Consider the following 12,012-nt stretch of genomic DNA (forward strand, 5'->3'; position numbering starts at 1 on the left):
TATTAAAATGCCCCCAGGTCACCTGAGCCGGACAGTCTCACCGCCAAACAATCAAAGTTCATGTAATTTGAAGCTCGATTTCAGTTACTAACTTTCTGAAGTGTGATGCATCGAGCTGCAGCGCCCCGTGTGGTTGGATCCGGTAATAACAGCTGTTTCGGGCGTGCGCACACCGTGCCAGCTGTAGGACGGGGTGGAGGCGAGATGAGAATACTGAGCAGGCACCTCATGGCTCAGCATCAGCACCGGGCTGAGTTAACATTTGCGCACCCATCAAACTTGGCTTGGGACCTCAGCATGTGAACGGGCTTTGCAGGAGGAGGATCCACCTAGAATGTCAGCTCTGAAGAAGGTAATTCCTCCTCTTTCTTTTCTTAATCTTTCAGCACACCTTAAACTCCTAAAATATGACATGCAGGAAATATATATGTATGTGTATATATATATATATTTATATATTTATATAGTGAATGAGAAGATGCATGCAGTAATGAGATATGGGTGTGTGTTTAAGCAGTTTGGTTGCAGGATGTTCTTAGTTATGTAAGTGAATCAGACTTTTAGGCTATTGGCTTTTTCAGTGTAAAATCTTCCATCATTATTAAAACTATATTAAGTGAACAAATTTATTTTGTCACGATCAGCAATCACAATTTCTTCATCACTTTTGGATAACATTTATTCACCATTTATCTGCTGTAGCTCATGCATGTCATCCCACTTACGTTTATCCCCACGGAGGAGGTTAAAATAAGGAGCATTTCAGGCAGAACAAAGCCCTCTTGGCTTCGTCTAACTTCTCAGATGCATGTTATGTCAGGTTTGATCTCCCCCAGACTCCTCCTTTTGTGCACTGTCACGTAATACTGTATGTGCCATGCGGACTGGAGTCTCTGTGGGTGGATGAGCTTCACTGACTGTGTCTGACAAAAGCCCAAGCCCAGCGCTGGCAACCCTGAATGAGACTGGAGCTCCATACAGCTTAACAAAAGAAGGCATTGGAGGAGTTGTAGGTTTTGTAGGAATCAAGAAAACTACACAGATTTGTATAAACATGTTACATAATACCTTGCAGTGAACAAGGCGTTGAGCAGCGTTTGCACAATTCTCACAATCCCTCAGATTAATCAAAGACTGGGACATGTACTCCTGTGAATGATGCAGAAATCAGCCTCTTTTGCTGTTGGGGAAATTGCAAGATAAGAACGAGTCACCTGCCTCTTTGTGTAGAAACCTTGTCATCACTGTTAGTTGTACACGGACAAATTGTGTTGTTTGGGATTCAGTGCGGTTGCAAGTATTGATGTCTCAGCGCCAATAGATTCCCACGATTGAGCGACACAAATAAGAAAGGAAGTTGTAAAGAAAGCCTGCTTCACCAAATCCACAGCAAAGTATGCGGTACTCAGCACATACTGTGAGTGACAAAGTGCTGGCTGCCAGCTCCCATAGTCAGACATCATAATCACAGAGGTGCTAAAAATAGGGGAATATATTCATTGACATGCTTTAGAAGCTCTACGGAGTTATTACTGTTCAACCCTGTGGTTAGAAGTTTTACCAAGATGCTCCTCTGCTGTACTTGTACCGTGTTCAATAATACAAAAACCCTTTATTTTTAGACAGTAGTGGTCAGCCAGCCTTACGTCAATGACACAGCTGTTTGGGTGAGATCTGGATGTATAAAATATGGACTTGAAAGGTTGTGCATTGCATAGTTGTCCATATATAGAAAATGCATCTCTGAATGTTTTATTTGGGGTTTTAGAAAAGTGTCCCATGTTCAATATGCATATGTAGCCTGTCTATACCCAGAAGAAGGACAACCAGTGGGTGGACAGGTGGCAGGTGGCAGGTGAGAAATGCATGTCACCGCTATAAGTCCTTATGTGACTGGAAAATAAATGACCTGTCACTTACCAGCTTCAGGGGGCCCCACCTTTTACCTCATCTGCATCACCACCTCTGTGTAACCAGGCGACTGCACACTCTTTCAATGAAAGCCTGATGATTCAGAGGAGATGGAGAAATCTTTACTCGTACTACCAGGCAATTTCTGTGCTTAAAAAGAAGAGAGCTTAATTCAAAGCTACCGCATGCGTTAAACGAATAAAGGACAAGAAAAGAAATAATTGGAAAAGTGACATTATTTTCCCTTAGAAGCACTTGAAGAAATTGAATAGCTTTTTTCAGGAGATTTCTAAGGCTGCCGTCAAACTGCTCGCAGGGAGAAGCACACGCCCACGCAGACTGAAGAGTCGTCAACGGGAGGCATGTGTGGACTTTGGCTTCTCGGCAGTGACACAATCGGGCTCTCGTAATCGATTTGAAGATGCACAGCAAACCCGAAACACTGCATTTATGTGAGCGGTGATGTCATCCCGATGCAGAGGAGCAGCGGTGAATGTAGACAGCCTGACTAAAAGTAAATGTTGAAACCTTCAGCCGGCTCTTTTCTTATTCATGTAGTCACCGGTACAGATGTGTTTCTGCCTTCTCCCTCCATGTCCTGTTCTTCTTGTCCTTCATCTCTCTCACTTTAATACTTTCTCCTGCTGCCATACTCTCTCTCCTTCTGTTTGTGTCTTCCTCTCTTTTTAGGCCTCTATTCATTCTGCTATAAATGTCCCCCTGCATCCGTAACTGTTTGGCTTCGGTGGTGGGATGCAGGCGAAGTCGGGGGTGGAGGGGGGGATAGGACACTACTTTCTGAATCTAATAATGCATGAGATCCAAGTGTATGTGTGTGTGTGAGTGGTTATCGGTGCAACTTGTGTACAAAGCAGTTTATCATGTTTGCGCTGTGGAGGGAACAGATGTGGCGGGTTGGTGTCGCTGCATCCTGCTGGTGTTGCTGTAATGCAATAGCTGCAGGCTGCATTAGGAAGGCATCTGGAACCTTTCTCTCTTATACAGACACTTTCATACCACCCTGTAATATCAATAGTGATGATGAGTTTACCAAGTGACCTGTGTCGGCCAGATCGGTTCATCTTCCTCCGTTTGCTGTCCTTGTGTCACGTCAGCTGCATGTCTTTAAAACCCTTTGACGAGGCACAAAAGGAAATCATCTCGTGGTCTAAGTGGGATCATACATTTGTTCCTGAAGGCTGTGCACTTTAATGCTCTATCAAAATGTCAAATCTGATCTTCATGCAAGTGGAAGAGCCCGTACAATTTGAAGTGTGCTTGACCTTGAAGAACCGTCGTCCTAATATCAATAATGTCGGCGAAAGGCCTTTTTATAACTTTAAATTGAGCCATGAACTTGCATTTATCCGCTAAATAAAACAGCCCAAATTAATGAAGGACCATGAAGGGAGGATTTGTGACTGGAGTAAGTGTGAGAGATTTGATTAAGCTCCAGAGAATAGTTAAGAGCTTTTATTGCCCTAATGTCTTCAGGCTGTTTAATGTACATCTTTACCACACCACATGATTTTGCAGTAAAAGCCTGAAATCAGAGGCCTTTGATGCAGTATGCTGCTCCTGCCATGTTTTCACCTTTGGAGAGTTAGAGTCCAAGAGCTCAGTGGTGAAATTATAAATGAAGCATGAGAAAGCTTCCCTCATCCCTGCTGTGAGAAGGACATTTCTGATATTGATGATGAAATTTGGAGCTACAGGAGGGAATTGTATGAGCAAACATCGCAGATTCAAGGAAACCGAGTACACCCGGGAGAGTTGAGAAATTTGAGGTGAATTAAAATAAGCAGAAGTAAATCTTTCTTTTCTAAGCGCTTTCATGATAATCTTCAGGAGCGGCACATTGTTTGCTCTGATCTGTTCATTGTAGAATATTATTTCTGCTGGTCTTTCTGACATCTTACTGGCTGACTCACTCACCCTGTTTTTTCCTGAAATCCCAGATCTTTGGTGTGTTCATTACCAGACTGCTCCTGCAGACTGATCTCTACGTGCTCTCGCCCTGTATTTCATGTAAAGGTGTCAAAACATCCATATCAGGCTTTGACCTTCATCCAACCCTGCAAACACATCGCTGCACTTTGCACCCGTTGTCTTTGCACGAGTGTCTGGAGGGCGTTTCAGCTTCATTTACATGCCTTGCCATTTCCCTGCTGGTGCGTATTCAAAAGAGGTGAAGGTCACATGAACTTTGCTGTACTGTGTCCTCCATCAATGTTAATTTATTAACTGAAAAAAATAAGACTTTCTTGAGGGATATCTGTCAGCTTGAGATTGTAGGAAAATTATTTTGCATGTTTTTCATTTGACAGTGAAAGTTGCTCATAAAGCTTCTAAAGTAGTAAAATTATGGAAAATGTACTGTTGAATTTTAGTTTTGTTCATTTGGAAGTTACAAAGTGGATAAGTGAATCAAAATAAATGTCTTAAAATGTAAACGATTTGTGATGATATCACAGAGCCCCGATCTCATTCTATTCATTTATGTTATTATTATCATGATTATTTGTTACTAAAGCTTGACAAAAGCAAAATGAGATGTAAATTGAACTGCCTATTTATATTGAAAAATTAGGGATCCTACAATTATACAAATGATCAATAGAACAAAGTGCCGTTCATCACAGTCTCATATTAAATACTGTCATTGTGAAACCAATTATTTGTTCCTGACATTGTGGAGTTATTTCAACTCGTCTCTATAGCCGGCCTTCGTTTGTTGTGTAGTTCACGTCAACTTCATTACATTGGAAGGCGTTTCGAATAATTTGTCTGTTCGCGTGTCATAGCTGCTGTAACTTTACACCACAGCGTTTCATGGCTCGACTGGAAGGCAGCAGACAGAACTCAGGCGGACTAGAGGAGCTTTGAAATGCACTGAAGTCGCTCCGCTTCCTGTCCGTCCGCTCAGATCTCCATCAGCCCACCAAGAGTTCCACTCTACCCTCCGCAGCAGGCACCAAGATATCCTATTATACACTGCCACTTCTGATAATTGCTTGTACCCAGCAGCAGCAGCAGTAGTGTGTGGAGAGAGTGTGTGTGTGTGTGTGTGTGTGTGTGTGTCTCTGCTGTGGTGAAACCGGGCCGTGCCGCTCCGAGACTCAGATCACGTGCAGAACCGTTAAATGAACCCGGCACACCGGAGCTTCACTTGTTTGGAGACATTTGCTCCAAAGTGGCGGACGGATAGGTCGACGGGGTTTGTGCCCCTCGTAGAAGTTCAACAACGACTCTGACTTGTGTCGTTGACCTTTTTGAATTTTTGCTTTTATGAGCATCAGTTTATGCACGAGTTCAATTATGAAGTCTGTCTCTCATCATCATTCTCCTCGGTCTCATGAGGCAGGCTCCATCAAACAGTAGACAAAACGATCTCCCAGACAAATGGATTTCCAGGGTAAAAGTAATCAGTGCTTTCATGTCGGGGGTCATTTTCAGAGAGCTGATATCAGAGAGGAAAGTTTCTTCCCGGACTCAAATGGTGTGTGACTCACCTGAGTTGGCCTGTCTGATTGTGCATCTCCGTTAATGAGCATGCATTTGGTTGTTTCTTTCCTCTGCTGCAAATGCCTCAACAGCCTTTGTGTGTCTCTGTGAAAGCAGATTTGTAGCTCCTGCTTTGTCAGAGACGTGAAACTATATTTAATCCAACGACCATAAAAACTGCAAAAAGCCTTTTTTTTTCTGAGCACACCAAAACCTTCTGAAAATCCTAAATTAATGCCGTAGTGAGCTTCTAAGTGCTTCTTGCTATTTTAGCCTAAAAGCTCAACAATCCCATGTTTATTATTTGAGTGCTACTGTACGAGTTTCTACTATAAGGTAATGTCATATAACACACGCTTATCATGTGTCTTCAGTGTTCTCCTCACATTCCTCTCTGAAGTACACAAAACAAAAGATTCCTCAATCAGCACTTTTCTACCTAACCTGCTTTACAATCAGATATCTGGACTGTGTTTCACCCCATCCTGCATGTCGTGTGAAATATCGATGTAGCCTGGTGATAAATGTTCAGAGTTGACAATTGTTGGAAACATCTCCTGCTTTTGAAGTCTTTAATGGTCTCCACTGCATATTTATTCTTGCAGCCTCAGACCACATGAGAAAGGCAAGTCGTCCTATTGGACGAGCACGACAGCCGATGGAGCTTCTTATTAACTCGCTGCCTCGGTGGGGTTTGAAGACTCATTCACAAGATTAGACTCTGCTTGTCTTTGAAGATGTGTTTTTCTTTTCATGCTTCTCCAATGACTGCAACAGAAACCTAAATTTGTTTTTCAAATTAAATGACTGATTTACTGGGTTATTATAGTTAATTAGGCTTTGATAGGATGGAGGTTACTTATTTCGTGTGTGGCAGGTTTTAGTGTGAAATCAGACTATTTGATGGAAACCAGCTATTCAAATCTGAGTAATCTTCGACGACCAGTCTGTAAAAATACCCGAAACATCAAACCGGATTCTGCTCTGTTTTTGTATCTCCAGTTGTCCCAGCTATATGTGTCCATGGGATTGTCCTGGTGTGTTGTAAGTCTGTCTTGTTGAAACATGGTGACATAAATCCTCCCTTGTGCTCATCCCAACACGAGCTTAAAAAGACAAAACGGCTGCCTAACGCATTTTCGTATGCAGAATTAGACACCTTGCTTTCAGACTCCAATCCTTTTAAAGCGTAAATGAGAGGCGGCGACGAGAGCGTCGCCGACAGCTCGTTTTCCAGACGCCTCCAGCACACGTCTCTGCCAGCCAGCAGCAGCCGTTATATCTGTACATCATGCAGCTGTTTGAGTTATTACAAACCAATTATTGTGTCATCAACTCTGAAGAGCTATCAGTCGGTGTCTACCACATAACTTTCATATCCACTTGTTTACCGAGTAGGAGTCTGCAGAACCTTGATTACACCGCATGCACCGCAGTAATATAATGTAAAACAGTTGAAATGAGAAGAGCCTGAATCGCACATGAAAATCACTACAGCAACAAATGCAGTTTCTCAGTCCTGTAATCAGGATCTGCAGTGTAGTTTTCACACAGAAAATAACAGGTTTATTCTCTACAATAACTTTTCAAGAAACATCTAAATAAGTTTAATCAAAATGCTTTTTTTTGGTACTTGATATTAACTTTAATGTTTGGTGAACTTTTAGCATTTCAGCAGCTCTGTTTAAAACCTTTTTGTTGCCAATCTACGTGCCTGTATTTTCTTTAACCTTTGTAACAATGCAATTTCAATGCAAATTCAAAATCACAAGTAGAGATACACACAAATGGAAATCCATAGTTTACACTTATATGAACTATACTCTACTTAACCAGAAGCTACTCTACAAACTACAGACCATTGTTTGGCATCAAGTTCTGTCGGGTCCAGAAAGTTACTGAGTGTTTCTCATTTAACTGTTTTTTAGGGTCACGTAACAAAACTTTTAAAAAGAAAAATCTGCAATTCATTAACACCTGCCTGCATGGATTTTATTTTAATTCTAGGATTACCTTTCATCTTCTGGTAAAGTAGAAAATGAGTCTGGATGACGAGTGTATGTGCGTGAGGGCCTCTTCTCGTACTGTATGAATGATGTAGAGGCTTGATAGCTCATTGAATGTCCCCCAGATACGAGCCATTAGTGTTCATCTCTATTTCATGTTTGCCCTTCTCTCTCTCTTCAAGAGGTACCTTTATATATGCTCCACACTTTAATTAGTCCTCTTTAAACGGGACACTTATGCGATCTCTCTTGTTCAGTCCCAGAGAGTGAAATCACTGACAGACAGGAGCCCACGATAACCAGCAAGTGCAAAAGTAGAACAATGTTAACGCTATCAGAAGACAAAAATGGAGAATAAAGAGGAGGTCTGTCTGTTATTAAAGTCATTTTGGACCACAATGAGCCTGTCACTCAAATGTAAGGACACGGAGGCAGTGATAGCACCTACTGAACCACCTCCACATCTCCGTCTTTGTCTTCTTCTCTGGGAGAAATCTGACATATTTCTTACTTATTGATATTCGGTGCCAAAGAAAAGCTTAAGAAACCTTTTGTCATATAAAGAAATTAAAACAGTACACTCTGTTTTGATTTTCAGGTCTTCAATAATTCTGCAGTGTTTCCCCAAGAATAAGACCAAACGCTTTACTGAGGCTCAGATATTACTTTGGATCAATTAATGATTTAGTGAACTCCTCACAGAATACTCGAGAATAATAGCGACTGTAAGCATGCATTATTGATGAGTGACGACCACCTGAGGCTTGTGAGTAGTGTAATAATTGACTTGTCTTCCCCGCTACAACTTTCTGGCACCGCAAAGCTGCTTATGAAGAAGAGACAGTTTCTAAAACTGGCCTGTTGACATGAAAACCAAATTTACTCACAACGCTTCCCTCCGAGTGAATTCAACGATATTTGAACTCCCCGTCCCGGCGGATTGCCAGCGGACCATATTTGTCTTCACACGCAATTTAACTCACCTTTCAGTGTTTGTAGATAGAATCAGAGATACACAGTTTAAAATGAACCTCTCACACACACACATACACACCGCCACCATTATGTAGTGCTCCGCTGCTCACATCACCGTGCAGAAGAAAGGTCTGAGATAAATGTGGGAGCAGCTCTGATGCAAATGTTGAGAAGCGGGTATCTGTGGTTACTCTGTAATTGTGGGTCTCAGCATGGCTCGGTGCGTTTCCCCTGAGCTCCAGCTTGTTTATCTGCTTTGAGCTGCTGTGATATTAACGTCTTTCCCTTCCTCTGCCCCCCCCCCCCCTCTCTCTCTCTGCCCCCCCCACCACCACCACCACCATCACCTCTTCCTTGTTGTTATTTCCTGGAAGGTGTTGCCAGGCATACTGCAGAAGCATTGCTGTATCTTACCAGGCAGGAACACAGGTAAGGACCAAACAGATGTCGCCCCTCTCCACTGAACACACCCACAGTAGAGCCGGTCAGGGAGAGGAGGAGGAGGAGGAGGGGGGGTGCTCCCCTTTCAGTGGGCGGGTCACATTTGTCTGTCTACCTGTTTTTGTCTGCGCTCTGTACTTCGTCCGCTGCCTGATGTTTTCTCACAGCTTTGATCCGTTCTGACTTACAGATGATCGTTTTATCATTTGCCATTCTTACTGTAGAGTTGTTCATGTTTTATCGGTGAATCAATGCCACCGCTAACATTTTTCTAAATTGACATGGGGTTCTCTGTGCATTTATTAAATGCCACATGGAGGGAAACATTTGGGGGCCGTTGTTGCGAACTTGTGATGATGACGGGCTTCTTCACATCGTTGCAGGTGTGAAGAGGTTGCTGATGAAATTGAAGAGCAGGGAGATATACTCAGGTACCTGGCCGCAGTCCGTACAATAATTACTTCTTTTTTGTTTTGTTCCTACCTCTCTCTGTGCGTTTTATTTTGGCGACTCAACCTCTCGACTGCACTGAGACTGCATGCACATGGGCCCCCCCCCCACCCCCACCCCCATCCCACTAACTAAACCTCACTAATGCTGCTCTGATGCAAATCTATCATTCTCATAACTTTTTTAAATTTTTTTATTGTGATGACAACTCCTGCTGTGAACGTCGTCCTTGATGCACTTTGTTCTGTCTCAGACACATGGATAGAAAGCTAACTGCTCACCCAGGTGTGATGCACATGCTGAAGAGTCGAGGAAGGACGGCGCAACCTTGTGGTTAAAAAAAAAAAAGAAGAAATTTATGAGTTTGAGGTGTTGGTTTTGGAATTACGAGTAAAACTGATAACTGTGAGGCATCTCGCAGCGTGAAATTAATATTTGATGGGGCATATAGGTGAGATTATCAGCCCTGAAGCAGATGAGGAACTTGATGAACCTGTGAATCATCAGTTTTACTGTTATTCTGAGCATAGACGCTCTCGTCCAATCCGCTCTCTTCGTCTCAGAGGATACAGGATGGGCGGGGCTTGATGCGACGGAGCAGTCCTCTCTTTTATGCCAGGCAAGTTCAGTCAATCGTAGAAAAGTGTGAAGAGATTTACAAATATTATAATATTTTACAGGACTTAACTTTCCCAGCTGGATGAGATGCTGTGTGTTTAGTTGAAGTGGCTGGCAATCACTGCATGAATATGGAGGACCCCAGGGGCGCACCACTCCACTGGTCTTAGAACAAGGTGTTCTGACAGACTGAACACATTAAAATAACCTTATAATAACCTTATGAATATGGATGTCCGAATCTCTGAAACTTTTCCACAGAGATTTTGGCAGATGCTGGTCTGGGATGGAGAGTTAGCCCTGGTTTTCCTTCGTGATGTCTGTGCCTGTGTAGGCAGGTTACAAAGTATGCATGAAAGTTAACATGGCAGCAACATTAGTTTGACTGCACTTGCGTAAAAATTCCATTTTACTTTGTAAAAACGTTGCTCCTCTCTGAAAATGTTTTCTTTCTGATCGATTTTACTGTCGTGTCCTGAACACTCAATGGTGGTGCAACAAACCTCTTATTTTGTCAAAAGCTTTCACGACTCTTCACCGATCAGCAGTCAGCCATAAATTTCATCTCAAACACAGCAAGTCAGGTCTTTTGGCATCCTGTTTCCACGGCAACACAGATTGTGGGGCCTGCAGATGCTGTGATTGACTGTTTTTGTCCATATATCATAAGCTGCGTTCCGATTGGATGACGTTGTGCCGTCGTATTTGCATATGCTAAACTGATGGCATAAATATCCTTGGACAGCGGGAGAGGATGCTCGTTAGTGGGTACAGTAGAGCTGAGTGAGGTCCGGGTGGGACTGAGGAGAGACGGGACATCAAACGTTGGTGTCGAGCTTGAAGAAGGAGAGATTACAGCGAGAAGGGGGAATGATTGGAGGAGAATTAGAAAGTAATGGCCTCGAAAAGATTTGTATCTTCTGGTTATTTATGATTAAGACACAGCTTTGTATGGTGTATATGTGTGTGTTCATGTCTCTGCTGTACATTGAGTGAAGAGCGCCCCCTTCTGGCCTGTTTCCCAGTTCTCACAAATCTATCTCCTCCTCAGAACCACTTTTCTAATCTGTCCCCTTCTTCTGCTCTGTGATTCGAAAGCCGGAGCACAGAAACCGAAGGGAGGTTTATCGTCGTCGTGCACTCCAGCTGTTATCAGTTTGTCCCTCTGCTCTTATTGTCCTCCACAAGTACAACCCCTCCTGCTGATGAGCACTCAGCATTTCTATGACACAGATATTTTCTATTTATAGATATTAATTAGCGTGTGAATATTTTACCATTCAGTTGCCATTTTTCATGTCCATGTTCTCCCACATGTTATTATCATCTCTTCCTTTACCTGCCTCAAATCCAACTCCAAAATATTGAACGAGTAATTTCCACATACTGTATATGATGTGCTGGAACCCCATATTTGACTTCAGCTATGACACCGAGTACATGTTCACAATCACATCACGGTGGTTTTGTTTCAGGGAGAAAGTCCATTTAGATTTGCTGTGTCTTCCACTGCCTGTTTTAGAATCAGTGTAAGGACACTGTAAGAAGACATGCTCACTGTTGCATTCTGGGAAGGCCTTCTGTCATCCTTTGCAGTATTTGGACACTTCTGTTTTGCATTCAAGACCTCATATCCTCATTGATTTTAATTTCCCCAGAGTCTCACAAGCTCCTTTCCATTACCCATTCCCTCCATTTCCAATTCCCATAAAAACAAACATAAACAAATATGTTTGAATAACGACGTAAAAGAAAACACATCTTAATAAGGAGCTTGAATGTTTAATCCACTTATTTAAACAGAGCTGAATAGGTGGGACAAAAATTAGAACAGTTATTGTTCTTCAGCTTGAAATTTGGTTCTTGACCTTCAAAATTGTAGTTTGACATTTGCAATTTGACAGGTACATTTATTTATATATATGTATAAATATATATATCTATATAATTAAATGAATGTAATAATGTGGACATCGTGAAACTGTGGAATGTAAAAATGGAGAACTTTTAATATTGAGACTTCTGAGAATATAGTGTTAGCATTATATATTTGTGACGTTTGGATAACATAAAGTCCAACAGTAAATATTGTGTTTGCTAAATGTGT

The 12,012-nt window shown here is 42.2% G+C and overlaps 1 protein-coding gene across 4 annotated transcripts in view; it reads left to right on the plus strand.

Moving 5' to 3' along the window:
• Positions 1-28: 28 nt before the first annotated feature.
• The window catches only part of dlgap2a (discs, large (Drosophila) homolog-associated protein 2a), a 137,047-nt gene continuing 125,063 nt past the window's right edge, over positions 29-12,012 (plus strand). For 3 of the 4 annotated variants that reach the window (XM_069151914.1, XM_069151915.1, XM_069151916.1), the window contains exons 1-3: positions 29-352; positions 8,771-8,825; positions 9,221-9,268. In XM_069151914.1, the coding sequence (XP_069008015.1) occupies positions 335-352; positions 8,771-8,825; positions 9,221-9,268 (121 nt within the window). In that variant the 5' untranslated portion in view covers positions 29-334. The remainder of the gene's footprint in view (positions 353-8,770; positions 8,826-9,220; positions 9,269-12,012) is intronic. The other variant, XM_069151917.1, reaches the window with a different exon arrangement.

The sequence above is a fragment of the Embiotoca jacksoni genome, unplaced genomic scaffold, assembly GCF_022577435.1.
Source record: "Embiotoca jacksoni isolate LCO1_2020_lvr unplaced genomic scaffold, fEmbJac1.0.p SCAF_18, whole genome shotgun sequence".
NCBI classification, from domain to species: Eukaryota; Metazoa; Chordata; class Actinopteri; family Embiotocidae; genus Embiotoca; species Embiotoca jacksoni.